Here is a 23,383-nt window from a genome sequence, read left to right on the forward strand (position 1 = left end):
AATCAAGGCAGATTTTCAAAAGAGTTCCAATTTGAAAGCCCATATGCTACACACAGATGTATCCTTAAAACCATGATACATTTCCCTAAAGTATCCATTTTTCTTGCGAATAACAAAACACACATGAAAAGAAACACAATGGATAAGAATTTAAAAGTCGTATAAATTTTAAAAGTAAAAAACAGGCACCTTAAAAGATAATTTCTGATTGTTAGAGGAGACAGCTTTGGATTATGGCCCAATATCTTAAGAGGTAGGTAACTCATACTGGCCATCAGAGGTAATGTCAGGAAGTTTTTCATGTTATAAAAATGTATTCAGTGCTTGCTAAGTGCCAGCCATTATCAAGATCTGCGGATACAGTAATGAATAAAATGGACTTATCCTCCTGGGACTTGTGCTTTAACAAAGGTGTGATCATTATGAACAAATAATTACTTATAAATCTGAGGCCTGCTACAGAGAAGTATGGGTGCTATACAAAGTATTGTGGGAAAAAGTTTGAGAAACTACCTCACAGGTAATTTGGGAAATATCATTTTGTGAATAAAAGTGATATTATTTCATTAAAATGCATCCTTGGAGGTCCCTGATCTGTTAGACCACACCCAGAAAAGTATCTGGTATCTAATCTGTGTTTAATAAGTGGTACTGGGCTGGACCAAACAATTTTGAGGTAGTCACAATTCAATGTCTTAAAGAGTATATATAATTACACAAGTCAGAACATGTTTTTGAATAGTGTGACCTCCTATAAAATACATGAAGTGAAATTGTAAAATAATATAGATAGATAGATAATATTAGTTTTTATCAAGATAGCATGTGATTTGATTGGCCTTTGTTTCTTCACTGAATTGACTGGTAATGAAATCAGACTAACTCAGTAATGGAAGTTTCATATCCATTCTGGAACAGTGCATACAATAGGTAAATAAAGAAAACTATCAGCAAACCTGTTTCATTTTCTACTTGGTTTCTACTTGGCATAAACTCTCCCTGAGCAAGAAAAAAGCATTAAAAATCCGGTGTCTCCATTTACAAATGACACATCAGCATAAGGACTTGTGTGAAACAACAATGGCTTTTTAATAAGTGTTCCCTGATTATTGCAATCAAAGCCTGGTAAGAAAAATTATATCTAAAAAAGCTAAATATTTAATAAGTGGAATTTTTTATTCATCATAATGTCTCCTTTCTGAAAATATATGAAATTCAGGTATATTCTTTTAGAAATGAATGCATTATACAAGCACAAAGCCTTCTTTATATTAACCAAATAAATGTAAAAACATACATTCACACAACTTACCTTACAAAACTGTTTTTCTGACTTGGTCAACACATTTTTAAAAACAATAGCTTTTGTTTTGTTTTGTTTTTTTGAGATGGAGTCTCACTGCATCACTCAGGCCAGAGTATAGTGGCACTATCTTGGCTCACTGCAACCTCTGCCTCCCAGGTTCAAGCGATTCTTGTGCTCCAGCCTCCTGAGTAGCTGGTACTACAGGCATCCACCACCATACTCAGCTAATTTTTGTATTTTTTGGTAGAAATGAGGTTTCACCATGTTGGACAGCCTGGTCTCAAACTCCTAGCCTGCCTTGGCCTCCCAAATTGCTAGGATTACAGGCATGAGTGTTTCCAACAGATTTTAGTTATAAGCAAGTAAGCTTTTATTAAAATTTTACTATATTTCCATACACTGTCTTGCAGCAACTGAATGAGGTAGGTACTCTTATGATCCTTGTTCTACGGACAAAAATGTTAAGGTTTCAAGATATTCAGTAGTTTGTCTAAGTTTACATTATCAGTGAGCAATAGAGCTAGATTTTGAATATGGCCATTTCTGTGCCAGCATCTAGAGTCTTAAACACTATGTTGTTTAACAGAATAACCTAATCTATTATTTCCTTCACAGAAATGCAAACTTTTACTTGGATAGGACACACAATTGTACATTTCAGATAGCTCGTTTATTCTAAAAGCTTACTGAACAACAATTTCTGTATTTTTATCTTTGATTTCTATATCTTTGTTCTTACTGTGAATCCCACATTGCTGAGTACAAAGTTGACAGTGGTACATACTAACAGCTCATCTCTTTTTGATAAAATTCCTCTTTTCTTCATCATAATTCATAGAGACTTGTTGAATATTTTTGTTTGCTGGGATTAGGTACTGATCCTAAATAATTATTAGAGAATTGGAAGAAAGATGGAGAAGAAAAACAATGAGCAGCAACTACTTGGGAGAAGGAAAGGCAAGGCAGAAGCATTCACAGATCATTTTGTGACTTTAACATCTTTATAATTACCAAAAGGTACATATAAGTTCTCTCTATAATAAATCATTTTTGTAAAATATTACAGCAGATGTTTTTAAAATATAAAGTTCTCTATAAGTAAAGCACTATAGGTTTTAAAATAATTTTCCCAAAAGGAAAAAATCAAATTCATGTATTTCTATATCTTGCATTGACAGTCTAAGCCTCAAGTTTTCTCTCAAAAATTTAAAGAGAAACTGATATTAGAAAATGAAAGTAAGTTGATACTAAATTTACTTTTGTGCAACATGCTCATCATTGTATTGTAGTATATCTAGAGAAAAATGTGCAGAATATACATACTTGATATATTCTAAGAACTTTAAAAGCCACAGTAAATTTTCAAGAGTTTATGTGATCTACGTTTTCAGAGGTTTCGAAGTCAAATGATAAGTCCATTGGGTATAATGTATAAAAAGCTGACTTCATATGTACATTTAGTATCATTAAAGTATATATACATAAATACATACATATATAGCATACAAAAAATATATATTCATATATGTAATACTCTGGTAGCAATTAATATGACTATTATTTGAGAACTATAGTTGATTGTGTAGATATTAATGCAACTAGGACAAAATTTGCAAAATAAACTCAAGTGCATAGCAAGCATCAGCTCTTAGCTGTAAAGAAATGCAAGAAATTAATAATCTCAAAGGAATAAATTCTACAGTAAGCAGTATTCACCCTTAAAAATATACACATAAGTATAAAAACAGCAAATTTTTCTCTAAATATTGGTTTCCCTGCATCTATTGTCTTAGCTTATAAGTAAAACCTTGCTTGACATTTAAAAAATAACTCCACTAAATGAATAAACAGTAACATGATCAAAATTTATTCCCAAACCACCATCACTTGCTTAGATATCATAATCTGAATTTTGCTATTAAAACTTTATGTACATATGTGCAAATTATAACCAAAAAAGAGTTGGGATGGCTATACTAATAATAGACAAATTAGATGTTAAGTAAAAATATTTTACAAGAGCAAAGGACATTTTATATTGTTAAAAGTTTCAATTTATCAAAAAGATATGACAATTATAAACATATATGCACCAGATGACAGCCAGAAAATACATACAATGAACCTTTAGAAAACTGAAGGGAGAAATATACAATTCTATAATAATAGGTGGAGACCTCAGTGCTTCACTTCCCACAATTGATAGACAAGTAGAAAGAAAACCAGTAAGGAAGCAGGGGGCTTGAACGATACTATAAAACCAACTAGACCCAACAAACATATACAGAACATTCTACTCGACAATAGCAGAATACAGTCTTCTCAAGTACACATGGAACATTCTTTAAAACAGACTATATGTTGTTCCATAAAACAATTATTTATAAGCTTACAAAGACTAAGGTGACACAAACTCTCTTTTTGAAGCACAATAAAAAGAGGCTAGTAATCAATACAGAAGGAAAACCAGAAAATTCACAAATACCTGGAACAAACACCTGAAACTTGTTCACAACAGCTTGTTGTTCACTTACAAGATGCAGGAAAAGCAGTATTCAGAGAAAAATGTATAGCTGTAAATGCCTGCATTAAAAAGAATATCTCAAATCAACCTAACTTTACACATTAAGAAAATAGACAAAGGAGAGTAAACTAAATCCAAAGCCAGCAGAAGAAATTAACCAAGATCCAAAAAGAGAAAATAGAGAAAAGGGGAAAAAAAAATCCATGAATTCAAACAAAATGCCAACAAGATTGACAAATCTTTAAGCTACACTACTCAGAAAAAAGCAAGAAGACATAAATAACTAGAATCAGAAATAAAGCCTGGGATATTACTGCTGACTTTACAAAAATTAAAAGTATCACAAGAGAATTTTAGGAACAATTTGTATGACAACAAATTAGATAATCCAGGTGAAATATACAAATTCCATGACTTACCAAAAATAGCTTAAAAAGAAACACAAAATCTCAACAGACCTATATATAGCAAAAAATACCTATATACGTAAAAAGATTAAATCAGTCAAAACTCTTCTATCAAAGAAATATCCTAGAACAGATCAGTTCACCTGTAAGTTCTGTCAAACATTTAAAGATGAATTAATATCATTCTTACTTGAAAATCTCCAAAAAATAGAAGAGGAAAGAGTACTTCCTAACACATTCTGTGAGGCCAGCATTATCCTGATACCAAAATCACATAAAGATACCATCAGAAAACCATAGACCAATATCCCTCATGAATATAGACACAAAGACCCTCCAGGAAATACTAGCAAATCAAATCCCACAGCACATTAAAAGAATTATGCACTATAACCAAGTGGGACTTACCCCAGAAATTTGAGGGGGCTTCAACATAAGAACAATGTAGGCTGGGTGTGGTGACTCACACCTGTAAACCCGGCACTTGGGGAGGTCAAGGCAGATGGATCATGACGTCAGTAGATGGAGACCATCCTGGCCAAAGTGGTAAAACCCCATCTCTACTAAAAATACAAAAATTAGCTGGGTGTGGTAGTGTGTATCTGTAATCCCAGCTACTAAGGAGGCTGAGGCAGGAGAATCACTTGAACTAGGGAGTCAGAGGTTGCAGTGAGCCAAGATCTTGCCACTGCACTCCAGCCTGGCAACAGGGGGAGTCCGTTTCAAAACAAACAAACAAACAAACAAAAAAACAATACACTTAGAAAAAAAAATCATAACAATACTATTAAGAAAAAAAAAGATCAAAAGTATTTGACTAAATTCAACACTCTTTCATAATAAAAAAAAAATTTAGTAAATTAGCAATAGAATAGGACTTCCTTAAAATGATAAAGAACATTTATGAAAACTTACAGCTAACATCAAACTGAACGATCAAAGACTGAAAGTTTTCCTCCTAAGAAAAGGAACAAGACACCAATTTCTGTTTTCACCACTACTGTTTAACATTGTGTTGGAAATCGTAGCCAGGGCAATTTGGCAAGGAAAATAAATAAAAGGCATCCAGTTTGGGAAGGAAGCAGTAAAACCATCTTTGTTTGCAGATAACATGATTCTATATATAGAAAAACCCCATGGAATCCACACACACACACAAAAACTATTAGAGCTGATAAATTCAGCACAGTGACAGCATCAGCACTCATCTCTAAAGAATGATTCAAAAAAGAATTTAAGAAAACAATATATTTACAATAGTGTCAAAAAGAAGAAAACACCTAAACATAAGTTTAACCAAGAGGTGAAACACTATAGAGGTGGAAACTATATTTAACCAAAACTAATTTAACCAAGAGGTGAAAGACCACGAGGTGGAAATGATAAAACACTGCAGAAATTAAAGAAGACCTAAATGAATGGAAAGATACTCCATATTCATGGTTTGGAATGCTTAATATTGTTAAGCTGGCAATCTAAAATTGGTCCATAGATTCAGTGTAATCCCTATCAAAATTCTAATAGCCTTTTGGGCAAATATGGAAAAAAAACCAATCCTCAAATTCATATGGAACTGAAAGGGGCCCTGAATTGCCAAAACAATAATGAAAAAACAAAGTAGAAAGACTCCCACTTCCTGATTTCAAAACTTACTACAATACTACGGTAGTCAAAAGAGTATAGTATTGGCATAAGAATAAATACATAGAACACAGAATAGAATTGAGAGTGTAGAAATAAACACCTATGGCCAACTGATTTTCAACAAGGGTGTCAAGACCATTCAGTTGGGAAAGAATAGTTTCTTCAACAAATCATGCTGGGACAAGTGACTAACCACATGCAAAAGAATGAAGTTTGACCCCTACCTCATTCATACACAAAAATTGATTCACAACGATTCAACAATCTAAATTTAGGAGCTAAAACTGTAAAACTCCTAGAAGAAAACATATACATTAATGTTTATGGTGTTGGTTTTGGCAATGGATTCTTTTGACACCAAAAATATGAGCAACAAAGGAAAAATAAATTGAACTATGTAAAAATTTAAAACTTTTGTGCATCAAAGAACATTATCAAAACTGTGAAAGACAACTTACAGAATGAGAGAAAATATTTGCACATCATATATCTTATAAAAGTTTAATACCCACAATAAATAAACTGCCCTACATTTCAAGAACAAAAAACAAACAACCCAACTAAAAATAATAATAAAATAAAAAGGACTTGAATAAACATTTCTCCAAAGAAGATATATAAGTGGCCAAAAGCACATGAAAAGATACTGAATAAAATTGATTATTAAGGAAATATAAATAAAATCCACAATGAGATACCACTTCATACCCAGTAGGAAGGCTTTAATTTTTTTTTAAATGAAATACAAGTGTTAGTGAATTGAAGAAATAGATCCTTTGTACATTGCTGGTGGAAGTGTAAAAGAGTATAGCTACTTGGAAAAGATGGGAAGTTACTCAAAAAGTTAAGCACAGAATTATTTATATATCAGCAGTTCTGCTAGGTATACACCCAAGAGAAATGAAAACATGCCCACAGAAAAACTCATACATGACTGTTTACAGCAGCACTATTCGTAATAGCCAAAGGTAGAAAACCAATGTTTATCAACAAATGAATAGAAAAACAAACTGTGTTCAATAGATACAATGAAATATTATTCACCCTGAAAAAGGAATGAAGTACTGCAAGTTGGATGAACCTTGAAAGCATGCCTTTTAGCATTATGCGTTTTGGCATGTTTTCAAGGTTCATAAAGCTTGCAGTACTTCATAGTATGATTCCCTTATAATATATCCAGAACAGGCAAATTCATAGAGAGAAAAAGCAGAATAGAGGTTACCAGGGAATAGGGAGAAGGAGGAAGGGGGAGTGACTATGTATGGCTGTTTCTGTAGAGTGACAAAAAAGTGTGAAATTAGAGCTGCTGGTTATGCAATATAGTAAATAAACTAAATACCTCCATATTGTACACTTTAAAACGATTAACTGTGTATTTTATAAATTTCTCAAATTAAAAAGACTTTATATAGAAAAATACAGCATTTATTTCTTGTAAAGTCATGTATTTCAGGCATTAATTTTTAGGACTTTCCCAAAATTACTCTTTTGAAGTTAGTAATCAAATAACTAACTTACTTTTTGAGCCCCTGCTATATATTCGGTATGCTTTTTCCTCCTACTTCTACTGGCATTTAAATTTAGATCCTTCTCTTAATGCTGTAACAACAAAAGTAACCTATACTCTTCTAGAAATATGACTTTCCACTTATTTTTTGTTCAGATATGGATAAGTAAGAGTAGTTTCTAGTGAATTCATCATTCAAAAAATCCAATGGTAAAGAACTGAAATTTTCATATAAAACTGACTTTTACATTACAACTTCTTAAGTTACTCAGCTTCAGTGAGTTCTGGAAGTTCTCAACTGGCAAGATATGATTTTTCATATTTTAAATTGTTTTAACAAAGATCTGATTTCATTTAATAACTGCATCCAGAACTCTTCATATTTTATAAAACATTTTATTATTCAAATAATTATATAAAATTAACATTGCCAGTCAAAGGTTATGTTCATATTTTTATGTCAGCAAATAATTTCAAGGGTTTTTTCACAAAAACAGAATATGGGTTTTGCTTTTTTTTTTTTTTTTTGTGAGTCAGGGTCTCACTCCAATGCCCAGGCTGGAGTGCAGTGCTGGTGGTGATGAGGGCTCACTGCAGCTCTCATCTCCCAGGCTGAAGTTTTTCTACCACCTCAGCTTCCCAAGTAGCTGGGACTACAGATTTGTGCCACCATGCCTAGGTAATTTTTGCATTTTTTTTTTTTTTTTTTTTTTTTGCAGAGATAAGGTTTCACCACGTTGCCAAGGCTGGCCTTGAATGCCTCAGCTCAAGTTATCTGTCACACTCGGCCTCCTAAAGTGCTGGGATTACAGGTGTGAGCCACTGTATCCAGCCTCAAATGTTTTTATAAGAAATCTCACAGATTTCCAGAATGCCAGAAATGAGAAGTGTCTATAAAAGCAATTAACATGGCTTGTGCTTGTCAATAAAGTAGCAAGTAAATCTTTAAATGGTCATAGCCAAACAAATGACCAGTTGCTTTATTGTTCATTATATTTTCTAGCTGTCAATACACTTGAAAATATAGTAGCACAGCACCTACTAATGAACTAGTACTTTAGATGCAGTACTTTAGTTACATCAGCAGTTCTCAACTAGCTGTGATTTTGACCCCAAAGTATGTTTGGCAGTGTCTAGAGGAATTTTTGGTTGTCATACCTTGGGGGAGCTGCTGGTACCTACTGAGTGGACTTAGGGATGCTGCTAATCCTCCAAAAGACTGAACAGTCTCCCACAAAACAGAACTATTAAGTCCAAATGTCAACTTTAAGAAATCATGAACTACATTAATGGTCTCATCCATTTCCAGCTAAAATCTGCAGCTTTATCTCAGAACATTTTGCTGAAGCTGTTTTTTTTTTTTTCTGCTCATGTCACAAGCTATAAATTTTATTTGTAATTTTAAGAATTTAGCAAAGCAATATGATCTCAGGAAAAGCAGAAGTTTAGAATGTTTGATAGAAAATTGACAGAGAAGGAAACACAAATAGGAGATATAAATCAAGTCAGAGCTATATATAACCAAAATTTAAATGAAGATCTTGTTAGGTATCTAGACCTCTTCAACTTATTAGTTACAATTTGCAACATAAACAGTACAGGACATCACTAAAAATTTAGGGGCATAGCAGAGGCACTTTCTAGATTCATGTCACATAAATATCTTTTCTGAAAGACAAAATTTTAAAAAACGACTATTTAATTTTATGTTCTTGTTTCAACTTTCAGCATTATGTTTATCTTTACCGGCAATTAAGTCTTCTCTGGAAGTAGGTGAGTATATAAACTATTTGTTCTTCTTAGTACTCCAACAAGTAATAATAACAAAAAAAAAAAAAAAAAAGAAGCTGCATTCCAGTAGTTTATTTTTCAAATTTGCTAGCATTATGAAGCACTTTAAAAAATAATGTTATTTAGAATATCTTCAATTCCAAGTCAGACTGTCCCAGAGAATGCAAATTTGCTATATTTGTTACTTCTCCTTAACCTGTTAATTTTTTGGAAGTTTAAAAATAAGGGGGGGCTACAAAATGAAGGACTTTACATTAAAATCTGAATACTGATCCCTCAATCAGTTTAAAAGAAAAATCACGTTTCACAAAATAAATACACTGAAGCAACTATAATAGTAATAACCTTTATTTAAAATAGTTTTTAATTTAGGAAAGCTCATTTTAGATGAGTTTCCTACTAATTATTAGAGTCAGAAACAAAGAAAATAAAATCAGAGAAAACCCCCTGTAGAAAAAATACACAAGGAACATTTCTACATGTGAAAAAACAGTAAACAGTGTTAACATCCAAGTTATTAGTCTCAATTCCACGTCTCCTAGTGAACACCACTATCAACCTTGAGATCTGATTTGTTCTTGTCATTCTTCACTGAGTAGATGAAATATGTTAAGGTGTCTTTTTCATTCACTGGAATAGACCTAAAGTGGCAACCAACTATCTATAGAGAAAAAAAAAAATTAAGGAAATTAAATTTTAGAGATAACAGTTTTCATAAACTAGGTAAAAAATATTGTTTCATCAAAAGAAAAAGTGCTATGTGATAAGGGCTATTTCCTTTAAAAATTATATTTAGCAAAATATCAACAGGACAAAAAGCATTTAAGAATAAAATGTTATGAACAAGAGATAGTGTGATTTCAAAGGATCCTTTGGCCTACTCAATATATACATTGATTAGAAAATATATTTTCCTTTTATTTATTTTAAATTTTATAATTGGGCTGGATGCGGTGGGTTATGCCTATACACCCAGCACTTTGGGAGGCTGAGGTGGATCACTTAAGCCCAGGAGTTCGAGACCAGCCTGAGCAACGTGACAAAACCCCATCTCTACCAAAAAAAAACAAAAACAAAAACAAAACAAAAACAAAATTAGCTAGGCGTGGTAGCGTAGTGTACACCTGTAATCCCAGCTATTTGGAAGGCTGTGGCAGGAGGATTGCTTGAACTTGGAAGGTGGGGGTTGCAATGAGTCAAGATCACACCACTGGACTCCAGCCTGGGTGACATGGCAAGACTCTGTCTCAAAAATAAATACATAAATAAAATGAAAATCATAAATTTTACAATTGGAATCTAGAGTAGGGAATAAATACTTTTACTTTTAAACTTTAAATGAGTAAGAGACCACATGCATCATTAAACCTGCAATGGTTTCGATCCTATCGATAGAAAAAGGAGAAGTATGAAGTTGAAAACGTTCGGTAGTAGAGAAACAAACAGTAACCATATAAATTGTTTGCTGCAAATTATATTCATTCATTCATACATTGGCAACATTCTTTGGTTAAGGTTCCTTTTTTCTGAATAAAAATTAGGAATGGAAAATGAAAAAGAGCTAAATAACATATGAATGAATATAATTTGCAGCAAACAATTTATATATTAACATAACATGTGTAACATAAGGCAAGGAAGGATGTTTACCTCTTCCTTGCCTTTTCATTGTTCTAACATAACATACATACTGCAATTACTAATAGAAGAATAACAGACTCACCTGGGAGGCTGACATGCATATTTAGATTCCAGAAAATAAAATTTCTTAAGAAAAAAGTTCATCCATACAATAACTAAGACACTTAGACTTAGCATACAACCCTGGAATCCCTTAAAACAGGGGTTCCCAACTTTTTTGTCACCAGAGATCGATTTCATGGAAGGCAATTTTTGTAGATTGGGGTAGGGGAGTTGGTTTTGGTATGAAATTGTTCCACCTCAGATCATCAGGCACTAGATTCTTATAACAAGCATACAACCTAGTTCTCTCACATGTGCACTTCACAAGAGGGTTTGGGCTCCTATGAGAATCTAACGCTGTGGCTGATCTGACAAGAGGTGGAGCTCAGGCAGTAATGCTTGCTAGCCAGTATTCACCTTCCACTCTACCCACCCTTTGCTAACAGGCCACCGCCCAATACCAGTCCATGGCCCTGGGGTGGGGACCCCTGTCTTAAAATACATGTGCTACAACTACACAGTCCTTAACCTGTCAATATCTGCATTTCTGATTAAGTAAAATGTAACACTCATGGCTATCTCTTAATTACAAAAAAAAATAGCTCTAGAAATAATAAAACTGTTCTTAGAAGGTTACTTTATCAAAAATTTCAGGTTTAATTTATATTTAAATATAACATTTAAAATAAACAGTTCTTTGGTTCTTAATTGTCCCAAAACAGAGGTGCCTTTACTCCATTAGTGGCTATTGAAATATTTTATCATGGTGGGCAATACCTACATTTATGTTACATTAATGTATTATACAACTCAAAAAGACCTTAATCTTTCAAATCAAAAGTAAAGAAAAATTAGATCTGTGTTGCCTAACCAAGAAATAAAGAAGAAATTTTAGCTAAATAGTTAATATGTTGGATTTTAACAATGTTAAAAAACATTCTCCCAAATAAATGTATCTTCTACTGATATTTCATTTTGTTCAATATGCACATTTTAGAAAATGTTGGGTAACTACTAAATCCATGCAAGAACATGAGAAAACTGATTTATATATCTACACTTCTATTTTGTCTGGTAGGGTAATTTTTTTTTTTTTTTAAGAGTGTTGCTATGTTGCCCATGGTGACTCAAACTCCTAGGCTCAATCAATCCTCCTAAGTAACTGCAAGTAAAAATTTTTATTTTAAATATGGTTAAAGTATAAATCTATAAATATCTTAATAGGATGCATAGATTTCTTGGTTCTACTGTATCCGGAGAACATATACGCACTCCATTAACTTTTCACAATTCATTGCCTGACCAGAAGTCCTCTATAAAAGCAAACTACAAGTAAAAGCTTGGGTAAAAGAAAAGCTTTTGCCTCTTGTAGATGTGAAGAAAACATGGCTGTCTCTAATAAAACTAACATCAACAAGGACAAATTTTGAAATACTTAAGTCAGCAAATTATAAAAAAACTGTTTAGGGGCTGATTTGTAGACCTATTCCACCACTTTAAAAAATAAATTCTAATAAGGACATTTAGGCTTGTTAATTAAATTTTATTATGCCTCAATTAGATGCTTAAATGTTTGCTAGTTAAATGGAATTTTAAGTTAATAGATTTCTAAAGTGAGGATTTAAAAAGCTCTCATTCAACATTTTGAGGGCCAGGCACGGTGGCTCACACCTATAATCCCAGCACTTTTGTAGGCTGAGGTGGGCAGATTACTTGAAGTCAGGAGTTTGAGACAAGTCAGGCCAACAGGGTGAAACCTCATCTCTACTAAAAATATTATACAAAAATTAGCCTGGTGTGGTGGCGTACACCTAAAGTCCCAGCTAGTTGGGAGGCTGAGGCAGGAGAACTGTTTGAACCTAGCAGGCAGAGGTTGTAGTGAACCAAGATCATGCCATGGTACTCTAGCCTGGGAGACAGAGCAAGACTCCATTCTCAAAAAACAAACAAACAAACAACACATTTTGAAAGCCAGTATCAAAAGGTGCTGTACACAATCTACTCAGTAGTCATTAAAAAAGGAATTTCCTAAGTGGCAGACAAACATTTCTAGACAACTAGATTCTTCCACAATAGATTTTTTTAACTTTGTTCTTTCTACCTAAAATATACCATTACATATACTACGTTAATACTTTCATTAGCATTTAATAATCTCTTGGTTGAGCAGATAGTTTAAACAGTTTAAAACTCATATATACCTCAACAAGTTGTGCTTTATTAAGTCCTGGTCTGGTTGGTAGCTTGAAGTGTCTTTTGTATCTTCTAAGTGTATTCACTTGTAATTGGTACAAATCAACCTAGAAAAAATTAACATGCATAAATTAATTCATACAATTTGTTGAAAATTTATCATTGATATGTATAACAAACATTTTAACTTCAGCACAATAAAAATTTAATTCCATTATCAAAAAATCCTTTTACATAATCAAACCTATAAATTATTAAACACTTTAATCTTTTGGGGATAAATATAAACAGGTCCAAAAAAAGTTACATGGCAACAGAGCTGTAAAAATTGCCAATTTAAAATGTAACAATTCCAACTGTGCAAATGCATGTCAAACTGGTTATATTTAATTTTGCTTTCATTTTCAGATTTCTCGAATGTTCTAAAGACTTAAAAGACTGTTCATACTTTTTTGTAAAGGTTTCAGAATACACTACTTAGGATTTATATTAAGCATAAAAAACTTCCATCTACCTCTGGGGTATCAATATCTTGAACAGGTGAATCACCTCCATCATCATCACTCCCTTTTCTCTTTCTTCTGTTTCGAACACTCTGAATTAAGTTTTTATGATAATCACATATATAAAGATGCCTTGCCTGAAACAGAAAAGTTTCACACACTGCTTATGATTACAGTAAAATAATAAAACACATATGCCACAGTGAGTTATTAAAAATAAAGACAGCCAAGATGGGCCATTGTTAAGACAATGGAATATTTCTACTTTTAAATCCTATGCCCTGTTAAAACATAAGATGTCTGGAATACTGTAAAAAGGAAGGCAGATGGGGAAGGAGGGTTCGGTGCCATTTGGGGAAGGGAAGGAGGGAGGGGAGAATGAGAAATCCCAACCCTCTGGGTTTTGTCATCAAACTGCAGTGAGGGGCCGGTCGCGGTGGCTCACCCCTGAAATCCCAGCACTTTGGGAGGGCTGAGGCCGGTGGCCCACTTGAACTCGGGAGTTCTACACAAGCCTGGCCAACATGGTGAAATCTCGACTCTACTAAAAATACAAAAAGAATTAGCCGGCTATGGTGGCACAAGCCTGTAATCCCAGCTACTCAGGAGACCATGGCAGGAGAATCGCTTGAACCTGGTGGGTGGAGATTGCAGTGAGCCGAGATCGCGCCACCGCACTCCAGCCTAAATAACAGAGTGAGACTTTGTCTCTAAATAAATAAATTACAGGGAGGGTGACTTGAATTAGTTCATGTTGAATTTTTAACTGATAAGGGGAAAGATGATGTTGCCCACACTTTCGCTACTTGATAGTACTTTCTCTACTCAAAGAAGAGCATATTTTAGTAATACAATGTATCTTTCTAGTCTTTCTAACTTAACACCCAAATTATATTCCAGATACAAAACCATCCGTTTTTACAAATGAGCCATCGATTTCATATCTTAACTATATTTAAATTTCAGTCATAAACTTTTCTGAATATCAAATCAATGTATTTATCTGTAACACATTTTTCCAAAGCAATCTGAAATTATGCCAGTTCACCTGAAAAGTTTCTCTTGGGTAACACTGAAGAAACTGTTTAAACTGGCAAAAAGCGTCACAAATCAACTTTTCAAAAACTTTAATGACATATACTCCTGCGAGCTGTCGACTGACATTTTAAACAAACAAGGACTGAGCGAACAGGCTTTTCAATTTACTTCAAAGCTAAGCGCAAGATAAAAATATGCAGGACTTGGGCTGGGTTCTTGAAACCATGTTATTCATTCACCGACAGCCAGAGCTCCCCAAAGTAGCAACGGTTGTTTCTGAAAAAAAAAAAAAAAAAAAAAAAAAAAAAAAAAACAAACAAACAAACAAACAAAAAACCCTCATAGATGGTCAAACGAAAGGACCATCTATGTGCAAAAGGAGGAAAGAAGAAATCCTGATGGCTGCCAAGGGGATGGATGGCAAAGCCGCAGGGGCTCCGTGCTCCCCACCACGGGAGGAGCTGCCCTCGGAGCTGACAGCGCAAACGCCGTGGACCAGCCCGGCGCCCCGCCAGCAGCGGGCGAGCTCTGCTTCCCTCTCGCTACGCTCGGAACAGGGAGGCGAACACCGAAAAGAACAAGCTCTTCCTTGCTCGCGAAGGTCCTCCACTGACCCCTAGACCCGGGGAGTTAGTGCCGCCTCGGGTCAAACACCAGCTCGGGCAGCGAAACAAAGGCGCCTCCATTCCACCAGAGGCTGCCGGGCTGCCAGGAAACTACTGTGGGCCCTCGGCGCGGCGGTCCCCTTTGTTCCGTGTCCCGATCGCGGAGGAGGAGGAAGCGCGAGGACAGCGCGCGGGAGGGACGCAGGCAGCGGGAGGCTGGGAGGCAGGACGGGCGGGCGGGGAACGCCGGCGTGTGTGCGCGGCGCGCCCGGGAGGCGGTCGGAGTTGCGGCGACTTTGCTGTTCGCCTCCAACCACAGACCGCACGAGTCCGCACTGCGGCCAGGTCTGGGGGACCCGGCCGACCACCCGAGTCTTCGCCGGGCTCCTGACGCCCCGGGGTGGGGGGCGCGCGGGGGGCGGCAGGGCGGCCCCGCAGTGACTTACGCTCTTATCCAGCTCGATCTTCACCTTCTTCTGCGAGATGCTCTTCTGGATCCTCTTGCTGAAGCTGGCGTTGCCCGCTGCCCGGCCGCACCGCTCGCCATCCTCCCGCAGGCAGCACAGTTGCCCGGGGCCCGGCCCGGCCGCCCCCGGGGGCCCCGCCGCCGACACCGCCCCCGCGCCAGGCACCTCGGCCCCGGCGCCGGCGCCGGTCCCGTTCCCCGCCGAGGCGGCGGCGGCCGCGGCAGCGACCACCGCGGCCACTGCGGCGGCCGCATCCCCACCGCGGCTCATCTCGTCGGGCGTGAAGCCGTTCATGTCTCCGAGCTCGGAGCGCCGACGCTGACAGAAATCCGCGCTCTCCTGGTCGCTAAGCCTCGCTCAGCTCCAGCAGCGGCAGTGCACTCTGCACACCAAGTTAGACAGACGCACGGCCAAACACCAACTGTCCCGGGCCTGCTGCTCTCTGCTGGCACCGGAACAGCGGACACTGCTGAGGGCTGGGACGCGGATTCCGGCGTCTCCTGGAGCGGGGACCCCGCTCACTGTCACATGGGGACTTCAGCAGTTGGACCTCTTCGCCTCCGCCTCCCTCCGGCCCCGTTGCCTGCGCAAGCGCAACGCGCCCCCTCCCGTCCCGCCCCTTTCTTTCTGCCGCGCGGCACCACGGGAATTGTAGTTCTGTGCCACGGAATCAACCTGAGCTCCGCCCTAACCCCGCGCCCTGCGGGATGGAGGAACTACTAATCCTAGCATGCATAGCGCGGCGACGGACCCACTTTTTTTTTTTTTTTTTTTTTTTCCCTCAGTACCGGGAAAACAGGAGCGTGTGACTGGGGTTTGCAGTGTTTTCTCTCTGTTTCTCTCGGGAAGTCGGGCTGTGTATAGTTCCTGAGATTTGGTAGAATTGGTATTCAGAGAAGTCGCTCGACTCCTGAGGCGAAGCATAAAAGGATGGGGGTGGTGTGGAAAGTAAGTGAGCGTGTGGGGAAAAAAAGTTTCGAGACCGTTTCGCTTTCGTGGAGACACAGTTTTTGGTGTGACCGCGCTTTTGTGGGAAACCCAAACCAAGGAGAAGGCAGGAGAACTGGCGCTCTTCGGGTCCTGGAGGTCCCGCCGCTAACACCCCGGCTTGACCAACTACTGAGGCAGCAAATTAATAGGTCACCTACTGGGAGGAGAACACCCATCCGGACCTCTCGACTGTGACAGGCCCTCCTTCCAAAGCCTCAGTGCGGGACCGTCTCTAAATCCTTGCAAGTTCCCGCAAGGGACATGTTTTATTCTTGGGCGCACAGAGTTGGCCGCTTCCTGAGGTTGAGTACGGACCAGTTGACCACAGGACTCCTTTTCGCCTCCACGCCCGACCTTTTCCACTTCTCCCCAAACGGTTGTGGGGAAGGGCGGAGTCATATCATTTAGAAGGAGACTGGAACGCCACCAATACAAAGGCTGCTCGACTGTTCCCAGAAACTTCCCTGCATGAGGTCTACCGGGCGCAGGGGGTAGAAGGCGCGTGTCCTGAGTCCTGGCAGGCGCGTGCGCCCCCGCGAGGGCTGCGGGCGTTTGTGCGCGCGCGCTTGCCTGTCTGTGCTCCCGGGCGCGCGCGTGTGTACGTGTGTGTGCGCGCGTACGCGTGTATGTTCGGGCGGGCCGGCGGGGAAGTGCTTGCGGAGGGCGGGGAGAGGCTCATATGAAAGCTGCCCCTTTACTAATTACCACGCATCATTATTTATCAGTATATGCTGCTTAAACAAAAATACGTTTAAAAATATTTTTTTAGGCAGTAGGGTTTTTTTTTTTTTTTTTTTGCAAGTTCTTTTAGTGAATAAATTTAGTGATAAATGATTTTTTTTTTCTTTTGAGACAGTCTCGCCCTGTCGTCCAGGATGGAGTGCAATGCAGTGGCGCAATCCTACAACCTCCGATCACTACAACCTCCCCCGTCTTGGGTTCAAGCGATTCTCCTGCCTCAGCCTTCCGAGTAGCTGGGATTACAGGAGTGTGCCAACCTGCCCAGATGATCCTTTTAAACGCAAAATGCCATCGACGCAGAAATTCAAAGGTATCCATTGCATCTGTGCACTTGAGTTCTAGGATATGGCAAAGAAAAACAATTTAAATACTACATAAATTCAGTAGGAACAAGATGCTGCCTGATAAGTACTTAGTGTATCTCCTTAAGCTGCACTTTCCAGTAGGCTGTTCTCTAGCCATATGTGGCTACTCAGGACTTGAAATGTGGTTGACACGGAAGAACGGAATCATTAATTGAATTTGAATTAAACTAAAAACAAAACAAAACGCTGATGCCCGATTCAATTGTTGGAACACTTTTAAGTATGTTTGCAACAAGATATATGAATCTGTTTTTCCAACTTAAATTTTATGAACTCTAGCATGTGAATTGAGATGTGCTGTAAGTGTATGTCAGCTGGATTTTTATTTCTGGACTTAGTACAAGAAATTTTCAAAAAGAGTATTGAATCGCACATTAAAACATTTTATATATGTTTAAATATTTTCGATGTAATGGGTTAAAAAAAGATTACAATAAATTGTACCTGTTACATTAGATAACGCTGGCTTAAAGTATTACGACACAGTCGGAAGCTGTGGCTCACACCTGTAATCCCAACACTTTGGGAAACCAAGGCGCGTGGATTATCTGAGATCGGGAGTTTGAGACCAGTCTGACCAACATGGAGAAACTTCGTCTTTATTAAAAACACAAAATTAGATGGGTGTGTGACGCATGCCTGTAATCCCAGCTACAGCGGAGGCTGAGGCAGGAGAATCACTTGAACCCGAGAGGCGGAGGTTATGGTAAGCTGAGATCGCGCCATTGCACTCCAGCCTGGACAACAAGAGTGAAACTCTGTCTCAAAAAAAAAAAAAAAAAAAAAAAAAAAAAAAAAATTAGCCAGAAGTGGTCTCGCAAGCCTGAGGTACCAGCTACCCGGGAGGCGAATCGCTTGAACCCAGGAGGTGGAGGTTGCAGTGAGCTGAGATGACACCACTACACTCCAGCCTGAGTGACAGAGCGAGACTCTGTCTCACAAAAAGACAAAACCTGACAAAACCCAGAATACCTATATATTATTTATGAATATATTTTCTTTTTTCTTTCTTTCTTTTTTTTTTTTTTAAGATGGAGTCTTGCTCTGTCGCCAGGCTGGAGTGCAGTGGCGCAATCTCGGCTCACTGCAATCTCCACCTCCCGGTTCAAGCAATTCTTCTGCCTCAGCCTCCCGAGTAGCTGGGATTACATACACGCACCACCACACCCGGCTAATTTTTGTATTTTTAGTGGAGACAGGAGTTTCACCATGTTGGCCAGGATGGTCTCGATCTCTTGACCTTGTGATCTGCCCGCCTCGGCCTCCCAAAATGCTGGGATTACAGGTGTGAGCCACCGTGCCGGCCTGGATATATTTTCTTAAGTGGTAAAAATGAGAACATACCGATGGATGGATACATCCCAATTTCAGAGTGATGCTCATCTCCAACGAAGGAGACCAAGGAATTTGTATATCGTGTCAAAGTAAACATAAAATATGAAGAGATGAATTTCTAAATTTAATGGTTTTTTGGGGGGAACCAAGAATTGCAATTCAGTACATATTCAGAGACTGGGTGGTCTTTGGTATGTCAGAAGAACAAAGAGAAAATCAAGAGTTTTATTAGAAAGAGAAATGTTACTGTTTTGAAAGAATGCTCATTGGCGCCAGTAAGCTTTTGGGAAGCTGGGAAGCGCTGATTGGTGAGTGATAGGGGTAGGTGAAACCAATCTTAGTCATAGCAACTACTCGGTAAAACTGGTCTTAGAGGTACTGCAGGCCGTTTTAACAGCTGGGCTGTAAAAAACTTTATGAATCTTTGAGCTGTATGCCCAGATTGCTTTTTCCTATGGTTCCTCAATTCTGACTTAGTTGGATGTAATAAGAATGATCCAGATTGTGTGATCAATTTTCACACCGGGAATGGCTAAAAGATGGTTCCTTCTGAATTTTAAAGTTTTTATTTATTAAAAATAATCCGATACCTGACAGTGGGATGTTGAATTTTCATATTTTTTTCTTTGTACATTTATGTATTTTTAAAATAATTCATGATATTGTTTGGTTCTTGTGCTTAAAAGCTTATAATCTATCTTCTGCAAAATGTGACCAAATCATGTAAATTCAGTAGGAAAAAGATGCTGACTGATAAGTACTTTGTGTATCCCTTAAGCTACATGGTATGTATAGTTGTCAGTTTCATATGAAATTTACTCAAGTAAAGAACTGTAACTATGTCTCCTTTACACACAATATAGTGGTTGTAAAAACATCCTATTAAACAGTCACTTCTTACATACTAGAATCTTTTCTAGGCCCTGGAGACACAAAAATAATTGAGAGGGTCCTAGCTATTTTGAAGTTCCTTGTCTGGTAGGACACACAGGTAGCTTAACAAGCATGTAATAAAAACCTCAATAAAATTAGAGAGAAAGTACAGACATAGTGCATAGGAGGAAATGATTCCTTTCTGGCAATTAGAAAAGATTCCTGGAGTAGGGGACATGTTAATTCTCACTGCCGGATTTAAAGTATGTCTTCAGTGAATTTATTTGTTTAGATAAATTTTTACAACAACTCTGCTTTATTTCTACAAATCTTCATATTTAGGGCAGGTATAAGAACTCCTTGATTTGAGTGTAATTCGTAGTCAAGGTTGGAATCAGATTTTGGGGGCTTTGAGATTATTCAGTCTGAAAGGCCTTTTTAAAGAAGTATATAAAATTATGAATGCAAAATTAGTTACATATCTTTTTTTTTTTGAGACGGAGTTTCGCTCTCGTTACCCAGGCTGGAGTGCAATGGCGCGATCTCGGCTCACCGCAACTTCCGCCTCCTGGGTTCAGGCAATTCTCCTGCCTCAGCCTCCTGAGTAGCTGGGATTACAGGCACGCGCCACCATGCCCAGCTGATTTTTTGTATTTTTAGTAGAGACGGGGTCTCACCATGTTGGCCAGGATGGTCTCGATCTCTTGACCTCGTGATCCACCCCCCTCGGCCTCCCAAAGTGCTGGGATTACAGGCTTGAGCAACCGCGCCCCGGCTAGTTACATATCTTAATAAGGCCCTGTCCAAATGAGGGACTTTGAAGCTTGCATTCATTTGCATCATGGTAAATCTACCTCAGAGGAGACTATGTGAAAAATATAGATTTATGAAACCTTAATTATAGGAGGGTTGTTCATATCAACAAAATAGTCTTTGCTTTCTAAAATGGTTCAAAAATGATTCTTAAAAAAGCATGTATCCCTGCCTTCCTTCCCTATAGGCTTTTAACATAACTGCATTATTCTGACTTTATTTTAAAATAAGCGACTGAATAATTTTATTTAATTTACAAAACCATACAAATTGACCAATAATCCCAACATGAACACATTAGAAAATTTAGATAATACAAAAAGGTTCATATTAAAAACAAAAGCCTATTTTACCTCATTTTCTCAAATCGCTGTCCCTTACAGCAACCAATGTTAACAGATTCTTGTGTTTCTGTCTAGAAAAAAATTATATGCATGTACAGGTATATACATTTCTCTATGTGAATAATTCTATATTTTTACACAGAAAGTTCATTGTTTTACACCACCTTTCCTTTACCTCGTTTTAAACTCAGCAGTCATACAGAAAATTGTATAAAGCATAAATGTCCAGTTAAGCAGTGCTGTGGTTTCGATATTTGTGTGTGTCCCCTCCCAAATTCATTTTGAAACTCAATCCCCGATGTAATGGTACTAAGGGGTGGGGCTTTTAGGAGGTAGTTAGGCTGCAGGGATTCCACCCTCATTAATGGGATTAGTGCTTTTCATAAAGGCACTAATAAAGAGATAGAGGGAGAGGATTTGCCTCTTCCATCGTTTCCACCATGTGAGGAAGCAGCAAAAGGCACCAGCTTGGAAGCACAGAGCAGCCTCCACCTGACACCAAGATCAAACCTTGATCTTGAAATTCTCAGCCTCCAGAAGCTTGAGAAAATAAATTTCTGGTTTTTATGAATTACCCAGTCTCAACTATTTTGTTAGAGTGACACAAATGAACTGAGACAAGCAGTTACGGTAAAATACACATCCATATAGCTGCTACCCAGGTCAGGAAACAGAACATTGCCAAAAGGGCCAGTTTCACAGACTTGGAGTGACACAGGGCCCCAAGCCCAGAAGCCAACACTCTCTACTCTCCTACTCCTCCATCCTGCTTGAGGTTTAATGCCCTGCAATCACCATCATGTAATTTTATAAGTGAAGGATCAATGGGGCAATGCATTGGTTCAGGCAACGTAGGCCTCTTGCCACCTCCCTTCCTCCCCAGAATGAGTTCTGGCTGCTCACTCGACACTCCACCCCACCCCACCCCACCCTCTACTCTGGTGGTGGTTGAGCAGGAGGTACAGGGCAGGAAGTGTCTGGTTGAGGTGTAGGATCCTCTCCATTTCCTCTGAACCAGGGGTCAGGCCCGCAGCTCCTATGAGGGTCAGTTTGGGAGTGCCACATTAAAAAGCAATTAAGAAAACACCATGGGAGGAGGAGAGAGAGGACGGGAGAGAAAAAAGATGTTTGTTCTGGACCCCACAAATTATGTAGCTGGCCCTGACTGACAACATGCCAGAAAGCCACCACCTGCCCCTTCATCATACACCCCATTTCCCAGCCAGCAGGAGCAGCTATCTTGAGATTTATTGTATTTGCTATCCTGTTTTTCATTATAATTTTGCCACATAGTTCTTCAACTCTTAAGTTTTTCTTGTTTTTGAACTTTATGTAAGTAGGCTCATATACTTTATATTGTTTTCTTTGGGTTCATTCACTCTGTTTTTCAAAGGTCTACTTGTATGTAGTTTAATTCTCTCTCTTCATTATGGTATGAATAAACTAAATTTGTCCATTCTATTGTTGATGGACATATGGGTTGTTTCCAGTTTAGGGCTATTAAAAGCAATGTTGCCCTGAACATTCTTATTCTTGTACATGTATCCTGATAAATATATGACTGCGTGTCAGTAAGATATACATGTTGTTAAATGGAGTGAGAACTTACAGCTCCTTACTTATATATATAAACAGAATTGCTGAGTTTTAAGGTAGGCATAGCTTCCACTTTGCTAGGTACTTCTAAACTTTTACACTTCCATAAGCAATATATGCGAGTCTGTATCTTTCCCTACCATTTAATACTGTTATACTTTATAAAAAGATCAAATAGGTATGTGTGGCATCTCACTGTGGTTTTAATTTGAACATTCATAGTTACTAATGAGATTATTTATTAATTGGTCTTTTGGATATCCTGTTTGGAAGCTCCTATTTAGGTCTGTTACCTATTTTTCTATTGGGATTGTGTCTTCTGTTGATTTGTAGTCGTTCTTTATGTTTTCTGAATAACAGCCTTTTCACAATTTTACATATTGCAGACATCTTTTCCTACTTAATAATTTGCCCTTTGACTCTGCAGTGGCAACTTTTGTTTAAAGTCTTTTAATGAGGAAAAAATGTATCTCTCTTTTCTTTTTTGGCTGATGATTTTTGTGACTTAAGTTCCTTATCTCCAAATCATGAAGATATTTTTCTACATTATCTTCTAAAAGCTTCATTGTATTGCCTTCCCCTTTAAGGTTATGATTGATTTTTGTGCACAGTGGTTGAAGTACAATTTTATTTTGTATATGCTACCCATTTGACCAAG

At 37.9% G+C, this 23,383-nt stretch overlaps 1 protein-coding gene and 1 long non-coding RNA gene across 7 annotated transcripts in view; one reads left to right on the top strand and one right to left on the bottom strand.

Annotated features, from left to right (window-relative positions):
* The window catches only part of SAP30 (Sin3A associated protein 30), a 43,128-nt gene extending 26,874 nt beyond the window's left edge, over positions 1-16,254 (bottom strand). For 5 of the 6 annotated variants that reach the window (XR_012517044.1, XR_012517045.1, XR_012517047.1 and 2 more), the window contains exons 1-3: positions 15,648-16,254; positions 13,570-13,695; positions 13,064-13,162 (exon numbers count right to left, since the gene is read on the bottom strand). Coding sequence is in view for 2 of the 6 variants with exons in the window: in XM_039479179.2 (XP_039335113.1) it covers positions 13,064-13,162; positions 13,570-13,695; positions 15,648-15,962 (540 nt within the window). In the remaining 4 variants the exon portion in view is untranslated. Of the gene's footprint in view, positions 1-7,893; positions 9,841-13,063; positions 13,163-13,569; positions 13,696-15,647 lie in introns of those variants that run through there. The other variant, XM_039479178.2, reaches the window with a different exon arrangement.
* Positions 16,255-16,326: 72 nt separating this feature from the next.
* On the top strand, positions 16,327-19,999 carry LOC141584088 (uncharacterized). The gene is made up of 2 exons (XR_012517048.1): positions 16,327-16,616; positions 17,515-19,999. It is a non-coding gene; the product is annotated as an uncharacterized LOC141584088 (long non-coding RNA).
* The last annotated feature ends 3,384 nt before the right edge of the window (positions 20,000-23,383 follow it).

The sequence above is a fragment of the Saimiri boliviensis genome, chromosome 3 (genome assembly GCF_048565385.1).
Source record: "Saimiri boliviensis isolate mSaiBol1 chromosome 3, mSaiBol1.pri, whole genome shotgun sequence".
In the NCBI taxonomy this organism is placed as follows: domain Eukaryota; kingdom Metazoa; phylum Chordata; class Mammalia; order Primates; family Cebidae; genus Saimiri; species Saimiri boliviensis.